At 47.8% G+C, this 19,640-nt stretch overlaps 2 protein-coding genes across 12 annotated transcripts in view; both read right to left on the bottom strand.

Annotated features, from left to right (window-relative positions):
* The window catches only part of TRAF3IP2 (TRAF3 interacting protein 2), a 28,017-nt gene extending 18,603 nt beyond the window's left edge, over positions 1–9,414 (bottom strand). Inside the window, exons 1-2 of one of the 5 annotated variants that reach the window (XR_007169881.2) lie at positions 9,112–9,414; positions 7,783–7,950 (exon numbers count right to left, since the gene is read on the bottom strand). The gene's annotated coding sequence lies outside the window, so the exon portion shown is untranslated. Of the gene's footprint in view, positions 1–7,782; positions 8,202–8,236; positions 8,358–8,425; positions 8,576–9,111 lie in introns of those variants that run through there. The other 4 variants (XM_013175572.3, XM_048081113.2, XM_066994416.1 and 1 more) reach the window with 4 other exon arrangements.
* Positions 9,415–17,479: 8,065 nt separating this feature from the next.
* Positions 17,480–19,640, bottom strand: part of FYN (FYN proto-oncogene, Src family tyrosine kinase) — a 133,558-nt gene continuing 131,397 nt past the window's right edge. For all 7 annotated transcript variants that reach the window (XM_066994412.1, XM_066994410.1, XM_066994415.1 and 4 more), the window contains one exon: positions 17,480–19,091. In XM_066994412.1, coding sequence (XP_066850513.1) covers positions 18,883–19,091 — 209 coding nt within the window. In that variant the 3' untranslated portion in view covers positions 17,480–18,882. The remainder of the gene's footprint in view (positions 19,092–19,640) is intronic.

Raw genomic sequence — 19,640 nt, 5'->3', positions numbered from 1 at the left:
GCACGGTTGTTATTTGAAGTTATTGAGAATTATAAGACAATTTAGAAACTTTAGTTACTGTTTGGATTATTTTTTCCCTTTCTTCGGAATTGGCTTCTACTCCAGACATCAAAATCATGCCTTCCTTTTGGAGGTGCTGTCAGTACATTTGGTCCACTCAAACGATCCTTGATGACAGATGCCTCTGCTCCAGAATGACAGCAGCAGTGACGGGTGAATGACATGCTCTTGTTGTACCACCCTTTGGGATGAGAAGCACAAGCCTTGCTGCAGGCTTGCACAGAGCATTGGTTTTATGCTGGACCAAAACATTGCTGGACTGTGGAGGTGCAGAAGCAGAAGCAGAAGCTTTGGGTGCAGTGTTCATTATTCATATCCACATCCGTAAGCCACAGGGTGCTGTAGTGGGAAGAGGCTCAAGCAAATGGTAACCGAGCTCGGGCAGGAACTGGGAGCCACCCCCGGTCCCAAACCAAAGGGCAAGCTTCCTCCTGAGCTGGAGGCAATCGAGGCTGAAGCACAGCGGGGCAGGGTGCTGATGCAGCCGTGCTGCTTCCCATACCCGAGCCCCTGCCTGCCCAGACTGTGGCACAGAAGTGTATCAGCACATCTGAGGTCAGCTTGCTGATCTCTGCGGACATCTGCATCCTCTGGTGCAGGGGTGGAGGTTACCTTGCTCCCAGCAGATTTTATCCCTTGCCACGGGGTACAGAGGAACAAGTCTGGTACTCAACGTTTCCCCAGCTGTTTTCCCTCTGTCACATGGGAGAAGCCAAAATCCCAGGGGTGTTATTGGAGAAGAATGGTCTGAGCGCTCAAGCAATGGGAATGGCAATGTTTGACAAGAGAATCTGACTTGAAAGCCCGGTACAGAAAGTCGAAATCGCAACACATCTGAGGAGACTTCAGGGATCCAAGGATTTTGCCCAGCTTCAGTCACAGTAGCTTGAACAGAAAGGTCAAATGAAGAACATATTCAGTTAACCACAGTGTTAGAAACTGTTGGACAGGCTCATGGAGAGGCACAAGGCAGTGTCCCAGCCTTTATCCTGGCTCCCACAGCTATTCTGGAAGAGCAAAGAACGTGCCCGTGCTACAGGACAAGAGCTAGGCTTTATGTTCACGCTGATCAGATCGACTGACATGTATTTCCCCCTGAAAGTACCTCTGGCATCGAAAACTCCCGGTGTAACATTTTCTGGGAAGTAGGATAAAAATTGTGCTTTGCTGCTGCTGGGCTGCAATGTAAATATTCCTCCTCCGTGTAACATAAAACCCACCTATGCAGCAGATTTACCATACATTCAAAATACACATCCTGTCTTATAATAAGCACATCCACGGGGAGAGTTACGCTAGGATAATTACCGCAGGGTAATTACGCTGGCAAATTTTCCCATGTAGACAAGTCCTGTGAGCAGCTATGAGCTGCGCCAGCGCAGCGAGCACGCTGCTGCTCCGAGAGCTGCACCCTGGCGCACGAGAAGGCAGGGTCTTGTCCTAAACCAGCTCCTTCCGACACGAGCACCCAGGCTTCAGATCCTGACAGCTGGCTTATCGCCACCACGCAGCCTTCCTTTCCCGTGGCCCACAGCACTTTTCCTCTGCGCCACGTCCTCGTCGCCGGTCCCGCTCACTGAGTCAGGGTTCCCTGATTCATAACTGGTGAGACGGGAAAGAGGAAACTCTGAGCTCTCGTTATCAGCCCGGGATCGTGACAGAGACGTGTGCTGAGCTCTCCTTTGCGGCAGTGACGAGGCACTATGAGCCTGGGAACTCTGGCCGGATCAGAGCTGAAATGGGTGCCTCCCTGGGGCCGTGACTCAGCGGGACAGCGCGGCGCGAGGCCAGGTTTGCACGGTGCTCCGGGCTGCAAGGCGGCTGCACGGCCCCCTGCCAGCCGCACAGAAGCGCTGTGAGGGCCAGCCGCCCTACTCCCTGCGAGGCCTTTTGCGTATCTGCTCACCTGAACGGCCCTGTAAGGCTGGCCCTTAGACCACCTGGCCTCCGAGTGCCTGCTCCGGCGTGCTTTGACCTGTGGGTATCTCTGCCTGCCCACTCACGGGCTGAGTGACGTGCAGGCGAGCGGCACAAATCGTGTTGCCAGCCCTTATCCCCACCACTCAGCAGCCCCGCCGAGCGGGTTCCTCGTGCGAAATCCTCCCTGGTGGCCAGAGAGAGCCAGCTCTGCCGTGGGGTGCCTGGGTGCAGCTCCTCCTCTTGAGCAACGCGCTTTGAGCATCTCACCATTAGATACAATCGCTAGCCAACACCCAAGCACGGCTTCTCAGAAACAAATTTACAAGGCCTGTTACACTATGCTATTTCTTGGTCGTCTCTCAAATAGCCAGATCAACATGCCACTTTGAGTTCAGATCCTCTATATTCAACAGCCCTTGGTTTAGCACCACAAAACGCACTTCTACTGAGAAACCAGGAACTCAATCCAAAACTGAGTAAACTAAACGGGAATCTCTCTGTTGCCTTCAGCAGGATTCGGACCAGCTGTCCGCTGGGATTTAAAAGTTAATAAATTCCTTTGGAGGCTACAACCTTCAAAGTTTTTTGCCTTTTTTTTTCAGTTGCATCGTTAATGCTGGCTATCTGCGAAATGGGTCACGCACAGACTATGTGAATCTAATACTAGGCACAACGCAGGCAGAAACAATGCTTACTTCAGAACAGTTTAAAAATGTATTTCCTATTAGTTTGGCCCTCTAAAAGGACAAATGACTCTTTATCTCTTCAATCAACTAAATATTTAAATGACTGCCTTATCTCCTTCCTGTGTTACATGAGCTAAACATTATGAAAACTACTGCAAGTATCTGAGTAAAAATAGCCTGGTCAGACAGAAGAGAGACCTGATTCCGTCGCCTGTGTGTTTCCCTGCAAAAACTTCTAGCTTTTTAAATATTATCCCGCTGCAGGACAGCTGAGCATCGAAAGCTGAGCTTTGATGCCCACGCACAGCTCCTGCTCCTGCGGGGCTGAGGTAGGAGGCACCAAGGGGCCGAGGGCTTTGGTGTTAAAACAGGCACACCATCAAGGAGGAGGAGAAGTGACTTCCTCCTCCTCTCTCAGCAGCTCTGCTTGGAAAGGGAAGCTGTTACAACAGCAGAGCTCTGTCTGTGGAGAGAGCCCCGTGGATAAGTTAACCCTGCGAAATGCTTTGAGCAATGCCGGTGGTGGTGTTTGGGCTGGAATTCCCAGGAGAAATCCCCACTCTGCTAGAAATGTTACAGATGATTCAGAAACATTTCTCCTCTGACACCAGTGTGTCAGGACGTTGTTTCTGCTCCACTGACGCCCCTCAGTTTCTAGGAAAAAAAAAAAAAAAAAGGAAAACCAAAAACCAGCACTGAGCCCATTATCCCGGTATTTTACGTGGCCTCACAGTCTATGATTTCATTAGGTCTCCTTCGACTTTTCTATAGGACTTATCCTGCAAGTATTGTAAAGCCATGGACAGAAAAATAACTTGCTTAGGTCCCCAGTGTTGAAGAATTAGGGTAAAGGAATGCTTCAGCATACTGAAACATCCAGAGAAACCTGTAGCCTGATCCCTTTCTGGCACTAAGACCACCGGAGAATGTAGATCGTGCCCAACCTCATTTCCAAAGCCACTGCAGCTTCGAGTCAGATTGTGATATTGCCAGGAAGCTTCAAGAATTTAATATACCCCCTGCACCGATGACTATGCAGGAGATTACTGATAACCAGCTGGAGCTTTTGCTTATATTCCTGCCTGTAATAAAGTGAAGAGGCCCTTCCTAAAGGGACAGAGTAGCCAGGCCTGGGCTGCTCTTAAAAATGACGATGAAACTCCTTAAACCATCCATTCTCTTTCTTTTCCTTCTTCTCCTTGTACACAGAGTTCTCTGATGTGTGTTTGTTCAGCAAAAAACATTCCTGGGTGGGTGCTCAGCAACCTGCCAGGCAGTGACCCAAGTTTTTGGGAAGAAACGTCCCAGCTCTTTTGCAAGGCTTCCCAGACCCAGCGAAGTTCTCTTTCTCCGGCCTGAGAGCCCCGAGGGAGGGCTGCCCCCGCTGCTGCCCTCGCAGCCGCTGTCTCCTCCTTGTGACCTGCACGCTGCTGGTGATGGCCACTTCTGGGAAGCGGCAGGGACAGCATAAATGGAGGGGAACAAGTTCTTTTGCGGGTCCGTGGGGACAGGCCTGAGCATCCAAGTTTGAAGCAAGGGCCAAACTCCGCTAAGAAACGTCCAGCAGAGGCAAGGGGATGGCTGGGGAGAGGAAGAGTGTTGGGTCTGGCCCCATCTTTGCAGTTTTCTTGTGGCCAATTGCGAAACCCATCAGGCATTCCATCTACTTCCCTGGCTTGTCAGGATGCACTGTCCCAAAACACATACCACCGATCTGCTTTTGATTAGGAAAGTCCTGTCAGTGAAGAAACAGAAGAGAAAACCTGCAACGCAAGTGTATCTGCACTCCCCGCCACTTCCAGAGAGGGGGAAAATATCTTTACCCTTTTGATCAAAGATACATTTGTATACCTTAATAAAAAAGAAAATATTAGGATGAGAAAGGAACCTCACCTTCCTCGTTGCACAGCTCACAAGGGAAAGGTTTTTTATTCACCAGTCATGACATTTCTGAAATAGCACGGATTTAGATTAAGGCAAAGCTGAGATCACAAGGGGTGGGGATTGATAGGAATTTCTTCATTTCCATATAATTCCTTGTACTTTGGCTGAATCACTTAAGCTCTCTGGAGCTGCAGATATACATCTGCAGGATGGGAGTAATTGGATGCAGAGTTTGCAAGCTGTCGTGAGGATGCACACATCACTGAGATTGCAACAAATGCTGTTGCGACGGGGTCACATAAGTGCAAGTGCTTAAGTACACTGTGTCAAGCGCAGCTTTCTCTACAGAAATGCTAGGCAAAACTTTCCTCCAAAAACCGGAGACAAATCCTTTTAGGAAGAGCAAGTGCAAATGTGGGAACCGTTTTGGGTCTATAACTTAAATAAACACAGACAAGGAAATCCAAGCTGAAGAGTTTCACTTCACCACGAAGAATTTGGGTTGCTGTCATCACAGGTGCTTCCCCTCTCCCTTGGGTACCTTCCCCAGTGAAGACCGAGGCAATGCGTCACGTTCTGAGCCCAGATTTTAAACTCTCTAGGGCAGGTAATTTTTATTTTTACAACTTCTGGAAGAAGCAGAAAAACAATATGAAAACAACATTCCTCTTCCACGCTGACTGTACGGCTGCTCTTACATATTTCCTGCAGCCATGACATGGAAGTCTACATACGCCAGGAAAACGGGAGAACATGCTTCCACGCCTCCCTGCTTGGCAAACATCACATCCTCTTTTTCAGCGCTAACGTCTTTTCACTTCTTTGAGCGTAGACTTCGATATGCACGTAAAAGGAGCACCAGACAGTAAGTATTAAGAAATTAGAAGTGCAACACTCTTAAAAAGGATCCAGATATCTCACATATAAGTAGAAATCCTTGCCAGTTTTCCACGTCTGTGAAATACGAAAATGTCTGCAATGATCTTAGACATCCACAAACAGGCACCTTAAAAACGTGTTTGCTTTCTGGAGATTATTTCCCACCCATTTCTGATGCCGATAAAACTTCCATAGGCACTGAATAACCCTCAAACTGGGATATCCCATGGTCCCAGTATATCTGAAAATCCTGACACGCAACCATTCTTGACAGGCAGAATTTAGGGTAGCTGAGTGGGGTTGCATGGGGGAACCACCCTGAGAGGAGCGAATCTCCTTGGGAACCACGAAAGCCTGGTTTCCTATAGCTTTGTACCTTATGTTGGACCGACTGGTTCCTAATAAGGGAAAATCTGTGGCGTTTCGCAGGGCTGACGTACTCGCCCTCCCCGTGCCGCAGTGTGAGGGGTGCCGGGTGTGTGGGTGGTGGGAGGGTGTGGGGAAGACTCGGGGACCTGACGTGTCTCCCTCAGCTGGTGTGATAACAGTCTTTCTCACACTCACTCGTTTGCTTTCATGACACGTGCAGAAATGTATATATCTCACAGACATGTACCCTCTGCCAAACTTCAAACGCCACTGCTGGTGGTGAGGGGCACTCATAGGCACGAACACCATAACTGCACATGCTTGTTTCCTTCCTTAGAAAGATTAAAGGGGGGGGGGGGGGAGTAAAAAAATAGCACATTATGCTTCAAAACTTTGCTGGCACTCAGCAAGAGCAAGCTGACCTCAGAGACTGATGGTATCACAGGCTGCAGCACAATTAGCAGACACTTGCCAACAGCCGGCAGTGTCAGCGAGTGCTCACCGGAGCGCTGACCCCGCTGTGTGCACCCCGTGCATCCCTGTCTTCAGCATCATTCCCCCCCCCCCCGCAGTGTGCACAGCCCCTGGCCAAAGACAGGCAGGCAGGAGCTCTTAAAGCCTGACTTACACAGATGACGGCATTGCTAAAGGCACCCACACGCTTGCAGGAGAAATGAGCGTTTAAAAACCGGCATCGGTGAGGGATCAGGAGCCCTAACTTGCCACGGGTGTCACTGGGGGCCTGGGTCCTGACCCAACACTGTCACCTTAACTGACCACTGCAGTGCTGTTTTAAACAGAGTTTTGTCTCCTTGACCCCAACCAAAAGGCTTCTGGCCATTTCCCAGGGGCCTCCCCAGCGTGGGGGCATGACAGTGACCGACAGCGAGTGGCCCAGGCACGCAGGGGGCTGCGTGGGGGCACACCTGGGATCTCCTCACGGAGCAACAGGTCTTTTGTACGAGGCACCAGGGCTGGCACCTGCTTCAGGCAGAGCAGGAGGATGCCTCAGAGCCAGCCCCGTGCCATGGGGCTTGGAGCACCCTCGGGTCACTGCGGGGCATCGTTGCCCATGTCAGACAGCACACACGCATCTCTGTGCTCCCTGTCACGCTCCCAGGGAGATGGCCACACGAGCAGACGATTCCAGCATCCAGGCCAGGCCCTGAACCTGCGTGGGGCTTACAGGGGCTGGGAATTTCCAGTCCTTCGGTAACTGGCAGTGGAGGAGGATCAATAAGCCCAGATCCGCTGTTCTCTCTACCCAGCAAATGTTAGCCCCACAAAACCCATGTCCTGAAACAAACGGCTACGGGATGAAATCGGAGAGATTTTTATATGGCTGATTTTACTCTAATTAAAAAGAAATACCGCTGGCTCACTCCCACCGTTTCCATACCAACGCCGTGGAGGACTGTGCGAACCAGGTCTAGAAACCTGTTTTCTTCACGCTTTCCACCGACCTCTCCCCTACCAGGTCTGAGGACCTGTCCGACGCTGCTGGGAGCTGCCCCTGGCACTGGGGGCAGCAGTGCCCGGTGGGGGCCAAGGCAGAGCCCCCCGTGCCCGCACCCAGCCCCGTGGCAGAGCTGCAGAGGGGCAGAGGAGAGGGGAGGGCTCTCAGCGAACAAGCCGCCTTCGGCATGTACAGCCGTGCAGGGAGGGACTGGGATCAGGCCTGGCTGACAGGCATTGCCAGGCAGCTATGTAAATACGCAGGACAACATTTCAACACCAGGCGTGTCCATTTCCAGTGTTTACCCCAAAACTCTCCTGATTATAAAAAAAAAAACCTGCAGTGAAATGGCTGAAACATGTTGTAACCATCTGTGAAGCTCGGTCTATCATTAGATGAGAGAGAGGGGGAAAAAAAGGGAGGGAAGAGAGAAATTTGAGGGAAAGTGTACCCACGGAGAGCCAAAAGTGGGTCAACAGCTAATCACAAGCAGGGACCGAAAAGCGCAGTATCTTTAACACTTCTTACCTTGTGGCTGAGGAGGCTCACTCAGCTGGCCAGAGAAGGGGAAAGGGCTGGTGTGTCTCCTACGCGCTCTTTCGCTCTGCGAGCACCCGGGTCTCCCTCCTCGGCCGTTTTTTTTCCTCCTTTTACGACAGCCTCTCTTCCTCTCCCAGGTAAGCTGCAGAACTGGCTCTGTAGCAGGAAGTGGAAGAGGCATGCAAATCACAACTCTGAAGTGGAGAGCCTCCGTCTGCAACCTCCTGTGGGGGAGTGAAGCAGCGGCGGAGGAGAGACACTTTGAAGCTTAAAAACTCTCTCCAAATGCCTGTGTGCGTCTCTCTCCCTCTCTCGTAGGAGGCCAGGCTGCCTCTGCGTGAGCCCTACAGATAAATAACTGTAGGGGAAACCCAGTATGATTCCTAAACAATGTGGCTCACTGGAAAAGTCATCCTTTTTTTTTAAATCCCCGGTTACTTACTGTCAATCCCAAACACTAAACCAACTGTGATTCAGCCTACCGAAGAAAATCACATGATGACTGCAAGAACTATATAAAGAACAAAAAAAACGATTTCTCGTCTGATTTTTTTTTTTGTTTAGGTTTGACTTTTAGACACTTCCAAGTTTTCCTTCATGCCTCAAAGGAGAAGAAATGCTCTGTTCATACATGCTGAAGTCCTTATGCATTCGCACTGCTCCTGAAAGCCGAGTAAGACCGGTGCTCGCAGCATGGCGTGGTGGGCTTTTAAGAGCCACGCCGGCCATTTCGTGGCAGCGGTCCCCGCTGCTCCCGCTGGACGCAGCTGTGTGTCCCAGCCTACACCGCCTTCCTGACCTCCCCGCTCTGCAGACCTCCCTGCCAAGAAGCTCTTCCTGATCTTTAGCCTACATTTTCTTAGTTTTACCCTAGGAGGAGTCTGTCTTGGCTGCGACTCGTGCACAGTACTTCATCCTTCAGGCGTCCACGGGCTGCCACCACACGCCAGCTTAACGCTTGATCGGCCAGCCTGCACACGCAGGGATGTCTAAATCGCCCCCTGAGGTCTGTAGCTCGGGTGGTGCCTCTGTTTCTTGCTCCTGCGCCCTTCCCGTGGCATGGGGGGCAGAGGAGGGAGCCATGTGCCCGGCATCCCCCCTCCAAATGCGCACCATCCTGCCAACCCTATGTGTGGCCATGAGGTGAAGCCGTGACCCAGATACTTATTTCCTCTTGTCAGAGAGCTACTGCCAGATTTCCAGGGGGAAAAACCTAATGGCTGGGAGCAGCGGGTGCCTCCAAGCTGAGCATTAAATGTGATTATATCCGCGGTAGTGCAGTGTTGTCCCGTGGCCTGAGTACCCCCACAGGCTTACCTTCTTCCCAGAGAAACCCACTGTCCATCGGGAGCTCAGCCCGGCCCTCCAGCTGATAGTCCTGGCCCCTTCCTCCTCTTCTTCCCCGCCCTCCGTCGCCGAGGACACCAAGCCCTCCTTTTGGGTCATCCGAAGTCACGCTACTGGGCTGAAGCCAAAATTGCTTTCGGTTAACACGTGCATCCTTAGTGGCGTTACAGCTGTGGCTGTTCAAGTCAGCTCAAAGTTGTCACTCAGTTGTACAGCTTCTCCTGTATGGCAGTGTTGCACTGTGATCGCTCTGACAGCTGCTAATGGTGGCTTTTTCAGCAGGGTGGCTTTTTGTCCCAGGACCGTGGCTTTGTTCAGAGCCCAGCCAGTGCTAAAGGGGCAGAAACGGCGAGGGCAGAGATGCAGCAGGGCTGGTGCTGGTGGCTGCACCCCTTGTGCGGGGCTGGGCTGGGCTCTCTGGCTCCTGGCTGCATGGTGGCGGTGACACGCTCGGGGCCCCTCTGACGTGGGGCACGGGGAGGGGACACACATCGGTCATCCCCACGGGGGCTTCACGGCAGAGCCTGTGAGGGCACAGGACCCTCAGCCACCACCTTGCGGCCCCGTGCCTCATGGTGGGCTGGGTCAGGTGGTGCTACTTATGCCCACCAGCGCATTTGGTGCCTGGGGCCTCCCGGGGTTTTGGCAGGGCAGGCTGCCCCAGTGTGGGGGGCTGGCGGGGGAGAAGGCCTGTGGGGTGGTGGTGCTGCCTGGGGAGAGGTGTCGAGTGGGACATGGCCCTGATGCCTGCAGCCTTTTCCTGCTTTCCCCTCAGTTACCATGGAAATCGACATGGCTGGGATAGGAAAGGCACAGGCACAGGCAGCAGACATGACATGCAACGTGCCTTCCTGAAAGAAGTGATGGGAGAATTGTAATAAAGCTGCCCTACTCTCGCTCCCTCCTGTTTTTCCTTCAGAAAGGATCAGTGGAGATACAGTTCACTACTGCTGTCACTGCAGTGGTGGCACCTGCTCCTGCAGCCAGGGCACTGCCAGGGACAGTGGCAAGCCCTCATCTGCACTCGTGGCATCAGGCCCAAAACAGGAATCACTGATCTGCGAAAAATAAATAAATTCACATACTAAAGGTTGCATTTCACTCTCATGCGGGCTGCAGGATCAGGGTGGGGGCAGCTGAGTCCTTCTGAGGGCAGGCCATGCTGGGGAGCACTGCCCAAGCTGGGCATGGGGCTGGCCTGAGGAGGAATGGCCCAGCCCCGCGTTGCACCAAGCCCGGCTGCTTACTGGCCTTGTGACGGCCCTGCTGCATCCTGCACCCCATGGTGGGGAAGGGGGTCCGAGGCCACGCAGGAACTGAAATCAGGGCCTTGTACAGGGGCCTGCCCCGGGAATGTTGTCCCTTGCTGCTGAGGGCTGTTTGTAAAGGACTCTGCTGTGCCACCATTGAACATCGTTCCCTTCACACGGTACAGTGGTCTCCCTTTCCGACAACAGTTACGGACAGGCCTCTCTTAGTCTCCATTGCTTATACCCTGGAAACCAGGCTACAGAATCCCAGAATGGCTAAGGCTGGAAGGGACCTCTGGAGGTCATCTGGTCCAACTCCCTCCTCAAGCAGGGACACCTAGAGCTGCTTGCCCAGGGCAATGTACAGACAGGTTTGGAGTAGCTCCAAAGATGGAGGCTTCAGAACCTCTCAGGGCAACCTGCTCCCATGCTCAGTCACCCTCACAGTAAAGAAGTGCCTCCTGTGTTCCAGTTTGTGCCCATTGCTTCCTGTCCTGTTACTGGGCACCACTGAAAAGAGCCTGGCTCCATCCTCTTTGCACCCTTCTTTCAGGGTATTTTGTTACACATTGATAAGAGGCCCTGAGCCTTCTCTTCTCTCTCAGCCTCTCCTCATAGGAGAGGTGCTCCAGTCCCTCCATCATTTTGGTGGCTCTTCATTAGAATCTCTCCACTAGCTCCATATGTACTTGGCCACCTAGAAATGCCCCTAGGAGTTAATGCTATCTCACTCAGCATTCAGACTCTTGGGGTCATTTCCATTCTGACCACATATACATATCTTTATTTGAAGTGGCATTCGTGGCCCAGAAGAAAGAAGCACAGAGCAGCCGGTTCCTCAGGACGTGATGCCTGGGGGGATAGTGTGTGAAAACTATCCCTCATGTGAGTACTTCTGGGTCCAGAAATCACTCCTACAGACCTAATAGTGCCTGCAGTGGCAAGCAGAGAACTCTGGTTCTGTGCCTTCTTTAACTTGCCAAACCACAGAGACCATCAGGTGCTTAGAATCACTGAATCACAGAATCATTTAGGTTGGAAAAGACCCTTGAGATCAACCAAGTCCAACCATCAACCTAACACTACTAAGTCCACCAGTAAATCATGTCCCTGAGTGCCACGTCCACATGTCTCTTAAATATCTCCAGGAATGGTGACTCTACCACTTCCCCGGGCAGCCTGTTCCAATGGCTAACCACCCTTTCTGTGAAGAAATTCTTCTTGATAGCCAATCTAAACCTCCCCTGGCACAACTTGGTTGTTTGCTCACGTCCTATCACTTGTTACTTGAGAAAAGAGACTTAACACACCCACCTCACCGCAACCGCCTTTCAGGTAGTTGTAGACAGCGATGAGGTATCCCCTCAACCTCCCTTTTTCACTTGGAGCGTTTCCTCTCACTTGAGCTTCATGTACATTCTTAGAAGCCTGACAAAAACAAAACAAAACAAAAACCCAAATGCACGAAAGCTAACTGTGCTAATAGCACTGTCTGCTGAGTGGGTATAAAAGCAAAGACGGGGTCCAGCCTAAACCTGCAAATTTATGGAAACCATTATCAGATAACTGATTCTGGATTAGGAAATGTAGAAAATAGGTACCTAAGTTTATTCCAGCGTTTCAAATGCCTCCCCATCCCCCAAACCCGGGCCATCCTAATTGCTTTCTGAAGGCCTGTTTTATATTTCTGAAGTCTGCCTATTGACTTCACTGAGCACTGGATCAAACTCAGAACACTTTAAAGTTAGTATCTCATCTGTATGTTATTGAAAAGCAGAATGTGCTGTGTCATAATGGGCCCATCATAGAAAGTACAGATTAATATTCAGACGCAGGATGACTGTTTTCATTGGCAAGGCAGATAACGTGGAGCTTTTTTATAAAAGTGGTTGGTAGTCCTTCAGGAGCTGTAATATTTATTTTTCAAATCAGGAAGATAATGTCAATGTCTAGTTCTGCTTCTTGCATTTTCTACTGCATCTATATATTCAGTGAGCTAACTCAGTCATAAATGCTTCTGCTCCCAAATGATTAACTGTTTGAAATAAAGCACTGTCGCATTGCTCAACTTTTAACATTAGTGAGGTGAATTAATCTGGAGACACTGCAATGAGCATTTAATTCCATCTTCCTACGTGTAAGGTAAACTACACTTTCTCCCAGTTGTCTGCATTTGGCTAGATCCTCACTGCTTGCTCTGTGAGGGAAACTGGGGCTTTCTTCCACTGCCTGTTGTTTAGAGTGTCAGGCACATGCCTACAAAAATATTTACCACTTTTTTTTTAGGCTCCTGCTTTGGCATTTTTAAAGTCACGCCCTGGAGAGACACCTGAAAGGAAAGAAAACAGTACCTATATGTTAGCTCATGCAAAGCTTCTAATTAAACCTTGCATAATAAGAAAAACCCTCCTGCCATTTGTTAAGATTTTCCCCACAGCATTATGTATCCTCTTAATTAAGAGCAGGAGCTAAGTAATACCTATTTTATTCCCTCTTGCTTCCAATTAGTCCTCCATTGATCGTTACCCACTCAACATTTGACAATTAACAGAACCCCCACGCTCTGCAAGACCAGGATATGTATTTCTTTAGAAACGACACGTTTAGAGTAATGTACAGGGGGAGCTATGTGGGTGAGTAATGGGGCGAGAGGTAGGGGGAAGGGGAGGGGATGGGATGGCCACCCAAGTGGAACAAAAGACGTGTAACATATGCAAATGTTCAGGATGCGGTACGAGTTTTATACGCTGGATGTGTATGAGGTCATATACAAAGCTCGGCTGGAGGCCTTGCTGCGTTTGGGAGGCATGAGAATTTGAGGGAAAACTTTAGTTCTCATATGATCAAACATACCTCATCATCTGCCTTTAAAATGCAAATTGGTCCCTGGTTTGGCTCTTTGGGTTTTTATGAGACCAGGAGTTAGCATCCACTTCTGGGTCAGCACCACAGCTGGGGGCTGAGGCTTGTGTAAGTGCAGTCCCCACCAGATCAGTGGTGGCCAAAGACCCATTTTCAGCTACGTGAGGTCGTGCCCAAGCTGCTGCTAACAGCAAGGATTGCGGATGCTCCAGGAGCTAAATGGGACATCAGGGATGGAGGCACCACTGCATCCATTTCCCAACACCCGGGGGCCCTTCCTGGACAAGCAGCAACTTCTAGCTGGGGGAATCCAGTGGTGTAACGGGGCTGGAAGGCAGCCCAGAGCCCTAATGCGGGTGTGAATAAAGAGTAGGGGATGCCAAGGTTTTTGGGCAGGCCTTCTGTGTGAGGGTGAACCCCAGAGTCAGTAGATAAGGCTTCAACATAGTCTGAAATATTCCCTGCATCTTTTTTTTTTTTTTTTTCCCTTGAAAGAAAATCCATCCATTGCAGGCCTCAAGGATTTTGTGTGAAGATGTGACAACCAGCAGCCAAAAATTCACAACACCCTAGGTGCAGGGGCTCAGCAACAAATGCTGATGCACACACTCACAAAAAAGCAGACCAGAGCTCTCAACAAGCTATAGCACTGCCGTGGAGGAAGGAGGATAATCTCACTTCTTTGCTCTTTGCCCTTTTAGCTATTCACAGAGCTTAATGCTGAGTTATTCCCAACAATGAGCAGAACAATCAAACTCCCATCTGGCTTAGTCAGTCAGATATAACATCTTCCCTTTAGTCACAGACTCCCGTGAGTTTTTGACCATCATCTTGGATATATGCTATTATATCATCCCTGCAACAGAGAAGATGTTTACATTTGGTGACAGAAACTGCAGTTCAGGCTCACCAGTCTGCTCTAATCTGATCACATAAATAAATCCCTGGCCACAGTGGAAAGCAGACACTGCAAGCACAGCTGGTGCTGCAAACTCTACATCTCCCTGCTCGTGACATGATGCACAGCCTACAAGCTAATAGCACGTCTGTCCCGGGAGGGCACTCTTCTCCCTTTTGGCCCTCCTGTGAACTCCCATAGGCCCCGCACCATGGCTGTGTCCCTGGGAGAAATGTTTTCCCTTCCTGACTCAGAAATCAGCCGCGGGTTGCTCTTTGCAGTGGCTGGGGACCCCAACCATCACAGGGCTGCAGCGGCAGCGCTTGCGGCTGCCACTCCTCTCCTGGCCTGGGAGCAAGGACTGCAACTGAGGAAGGAGTGGAAGAAGTCAGAAGAAGAGGAAAAAGGAGAAGCTCTCTTGTTATTAACACCATTCTGTCCTCTAATCCACTCACATCCTGGTCTTACAAATGCATTTTTGTTAAGCATTCAGCTACAGGGGGAGAATACGAGGAGATGGATTGATGTTTGTGTAGGTATAGATGCCTTTGTGTGCAAATTGCATTTTGATAGATAGACACGCACACACGCACAAGAACACTGGCTGTATTAAAAACCAACAGAAAACATCTCACAGACTTAAGTGAAGCTAGCATTTCCCCTCTCACATTCAAAATGAATCTCAGTAACCTGGTTTCAGCTGTCAGAGGTTCTCCTGATAAATTCAGCAGCACTGGGAGGGAGAGACTAATGCCCTATGCAAGTGGCATCCTGGCAAGGAGCCTTTCTTCCTTTTCTGCTGCATGGATTCTCTTTTGGTCTGTGCAGGAAAATCCAAAATTAAAGCGTGTCCCCCCCCTTCTTCAGTTTTGATTGCAGGGAATACTGCCCTGATTAACAGAAGCCCCTTCAGTGATAAAATTTCCCTGCATATGAGTCACAGGAAATTATAATCACTGCTTTCTGAGATTGCAGAACACAATGAGATTTCTGAGCTACAAACAGACTTCAATTATTCTTGAAAGACAGACAGACCTTCAAACTGACACGATTTGGGAAAATAAATATTCTTTTGTCTGCACTGCTGGTGGCAATTTCCCATTAGGCAGGAAAAGCCTTCTTTGATGAATGAATATTGTCTACACATTAGAAGAGGAGCTACTGTGTGTATCCTAATAGCTCTCGTATACTTGGGCTCAGCCCCACGTGAGGCCCTTAAACCCTTAGGGTACAATGTGGTAGCAATCATTAGCATGCTGCATTCTTTATTGCAGCAGTTGAGAAAAGGATGGTGCATATTAAAGTAAATTTGACCAACTTCCAACTCACCTTCAAGTTATGTGGCAAGGTCAATAACATTTAGCAATCCGCCTTCTTGGTCTGCGGTTAGTCCTTTCCAGCCTAGAGACTTCATGAGAAACACCCTCTTCGGAGAAGTTTTTTCTTCATATATGATTATTTTTGTAATTTTAACATTTAATCAGTCTTCCATTTTGTTTTTACATTGTATTTATTTTTTACAGTGGTAATTAAACCAAAATTAGAGTGCCACATAGAACTAAACAGAATGCTGTTTGCAGAAGCCAAAGGATATCATGTTAGTGCCTTTGACAAGCTTTGGATCTTTTGGACGATCCACCAAGTCTCACATTATTTTCTTCCCCAGGAATACATTAACACGCATTAATCGTATTAATCATCCCTTTTGTGGCAGCGTTGCATTTTTACTGGTCATTTTTTCCCGGGACTGGTATTGGATTAATTGGCCTGGAGATATCTGGGTCACCCCATGGAGTCCCTTCAGCTCTTCTGGGACTTCGCTGTCACAGCAAAGATTGGTTAGGAGTGAGGTGGGTTGGTGTGGGGAGCTTTCGGCCAGTTGTTTTTCTCTGGTTGTGATTTATTTAGCCTTACATTAATAAAAAAAAAACTATTAGAGAGGATATTTTTAATCTGATAGTTCTACTTTTACAGTCACCACCCAGCTATGTGTGCTGTATACACAGTGCCTAAGAAAAGTTTTTATACTAACTTACAGCAAAAATGCTAACAACCTTGTTTAAATTTTTGCTGATGTTTTTATTTGAGAGATTAAAAACCCCAAACAACAAAACTCCCGACATTAAGAAAAAGAAGCAGAAGAGCTACCGATGAGAAGTGGTCTGCATTTGCCACTCAGCAGTGGCACCAGTCTGCACACAAGCCAGCTGCAGGCAGAGATGCGGCAGAGACCGACGTACTCACAGACCGAATGTGATACACGAACAGCAAACCCGAGAATCAGAAAGAAAGGCCATAAAATCCTGACGACTCCCTGTCCAAGTCTTACTTCCAAAGAGAAACACAGGCAAAACCCCAAATGTTTTAGCCTCATCCCGACTGCTAAGGACCTCGGCAGCGTGACCACACTTTGCCGCCAAGCACTTGTCTGAGTACGGTACATTTTGGCTTCACCAGCCAGCTGAGCTACTACCGAGTGCTCAGCTCAGTGGATGATGTTTTAAGGCAGGGGGGTAGCTGTGGGAAAAAAAGAGGACCACAACTCACCTTGTAAGTGTTAAGACTGGTTTTAAAAAAGCCCCACAAGAATTATGGCCTCTTCGGTGTCCCACAGCTACAGGTACAGAAACATTGAACACAGCATGTACATAACATTACTTACAGACTCTACACGGAAAATGTTAACCAATTTGTCACGGAAATCTGGTATTGAGCAACGTGGCTGTATAAATTCACACCTTGAGAAAGGCTAAGTGTGGAACACTCCTCTGCAAGAGGATCTTCAGTTGATGCTTTGTATAGAAAGTATTAAAACAATGACGACAACTTCTTTTCTGAATCCCAATTCATTATTGTGTTAGATTTCAGAAACTGAAAAAGGTTCCCTTTAGAAAATGTGTGACTATTCAGACTATGAATTCACAACCTAATTATTAAATAATTAAAAAAAAAAAAAGGTTTCAACTGTCATGAAGTCTTACATGGCTGCAATATTTTAAAGCAATAACAACAATACAAGGCATAGAAATTTTCTCCTGCAACACTTGTAAAGGTATTCACATGAAAAGCAAAAGAGCTATTAAAGAATAAACTGCTCTGCAGAACAGGGAGGTGAGAGGCTAGCCATGAATTCAACCATATTCCTTAAAGTTGAACTCCAGCTGCCTAAAAACATATTACTTCATAATTCAGAAAATGATGACCCATACATCTGCATACTCCCATTAAATATGATACCCCAAATGGCATGACACCCCTTCTTGAAAAGTTTTTATCTCATCTCCACCGTTACCTCCACAATTTAAACAAAAGAACAACTATCCAAATGTAAAATGCTCTTTTTTTTTTTAATTACTAAATTAAGAAAGTTAAACAGTTTTAAAATGTAAACTTGCAAATAAACCATAACAAAATGTAATTAAGACTTTAAAATTTGCAACTCAGTATTAAAAACTCAATAGAAATAGAAAGGAACTTTTTTTTGGTTAAACGTAAGTAATTCAAGGCTGGTACAGACAACTGAAAAGGTAATACTTTGTTCTGTGCATCCCCCATGAAATGTAAAGAAGTGCATAGTAATTCCACTGGAGAACTTGCAGACACAGAGAAAGTACTTTCATTAGCAGTACAGGACATTTAACACACTTATTTTACAATGGAAAAATGTTACACATAAAACAGAAAAATCCTAGTTGCGTGACCAACAGTTTAGCAGGTGGACATGGCTAAAATGCTATGATCTGAAGACCATCTGAATGTGGTTACACGGTTTAATAAATCTTTTTGAAACATTTCAGTATACATGTTTGGATACAAGAAGTCCTTGCAGTTTCAATTTTCCAGTTCAAACGGTGATGGTGTAGTTTTCTTGCTTTAAATATGTTCATTTTAATTTCAAGAACAAATCATCACACACTTGTCAAACATTGGAAACATTACTGTAAATACAGCACATGATTCCTGAAAGAGCAAAGTTACAACCATCTACAGGTACATAGTCATAAACAAAAAGTGCAATCCAATTTAAAAAAATCATGCTTGGCAAAAGCCAAAAATTAGATCACTGGCTTTCAGAATCCCACCAGTGTTTTCATGTCTGCAGTAAAATTATCACTTTCTGGGTACTGCTGCAGCAGGATTCATTCCATTCAAAATGAGTTTCCTCTGCAATAGCACCCATATACTGTATGTACAGGTATGTATATATATTATATATATTTTATATATAAAAAAAGCAAAAAACCAAACACCTGTCCTGATTTTTTTTTTATTTTTTTTGTTAAAACATGAAAAAAAATGTTTTAGACAAAGAGGCCACTTCTGGAAAATAATACTTTTAGTTGAATCAGGAGAAGACTAGTTAAAATCACATAGGTTTTGCGTTTTAAAAAAAGGAAAGCACTAGGATCAGTTATTGGCACTGAGTTACTATTTACAATGAACGGAGGTTTTGCAGTTTACATAACATCAATACAATGCAGTTTTGGAGTCTTTGATTAAGAAAAAACAAGTGTTTTTCTCCTTTTCATCCAGGACATTCAGATTATTAGGACAAGTGGTCATAGGCGAGGGCTGCGGAAGTTCCCAGCTTCAGCCCCTCCTGTGCACGGCGGTGCTGGAAGATGCTGCTGCACTCTTAGGAAGCCGATCACGGGGTTGGAAGCTGAAGGGCAGGCGGGGCAGGGCTGAGGAACACCTGGCAATTCGTGACAGTGTGTGGAGACCAGGGATTTACAGGTTGTCGCCGGGCTGGTACTGGGGTTCTGTTGCAGTGAAGTAGTCTTCGAGGAAACCCTGCAAGTATTCGAAAGTTGGACGCTCCTCTGGGTCTTTTTTCCAGCAGTGGATCATAAGCTCGTGCAAGGAGATGGGACAGTCCTGAGGACACGGCATCCGATAACCGCGTTCTACTTGCTCCAAGACTTCACGGTTATTCATGCCTGTTAAGGACAGACAGATCCACGCTACTGAATTACCAGAAAATTAACCCAAATATCCAAGTTATGTTTCTACAACACATACGAGTTTCTCAACCATCCTTATTTCTTTCAGTTAAGAGGAGAAGAAAACCAAACCACCTCCATGTCCTGTTTCAGCTCTCCATCTCCTGCAAAGTAACCTGGATTACTTTCTTTTTCTGTAGAGGGTTTTAAAATCCAGTGATAACTAAAATGCTGCTCCCATGGTTACCCTCTTGGCTTACTCAAAATGGGTAGGATTTGGCACCTTCCCTCCCCAGCAACAGTGGCCACGAAATATTTTATGTGAAATGGGTGCTTTATGAGAAATACCATTCAAAATTCTAGAAATTAAGATTAATTTTTGAAACAGTCCAAGTATGTCCCCTTTTTAAGGGCTTTGTGAGGTTGTGCTGCAGAGGCTAAGAAAGATGACAGACTCCGCTGCTTTAGGCTACCAGGCACATCCAGCAGCGTTAATTCCACGTCAGTTCAGAAGCTTGCTACTGCTAATGATCTGTGCTGTATTGC

The sequence above is a fragment of the Anser cygnoides genome, chromosome 3 (genome assembly GCF_040182565.1).
Source record: "Anser cygnoides isolate HZ-2024a breed goose chromosome 3, Taihu_goose_T2T_genome, whole genome shotgun sequence".
Taxonomy (NCBI): domain Eukaryota; kingdom Metazoa; phylum Chordata; class Aves; order Anseriformes; family Anatidae; genus Anser; species Anser cygnoides.
Note: the sequence above shows the minus strand (reverse complement) of the source record. Positions and strands in the feature narration are given on the sequence as shown.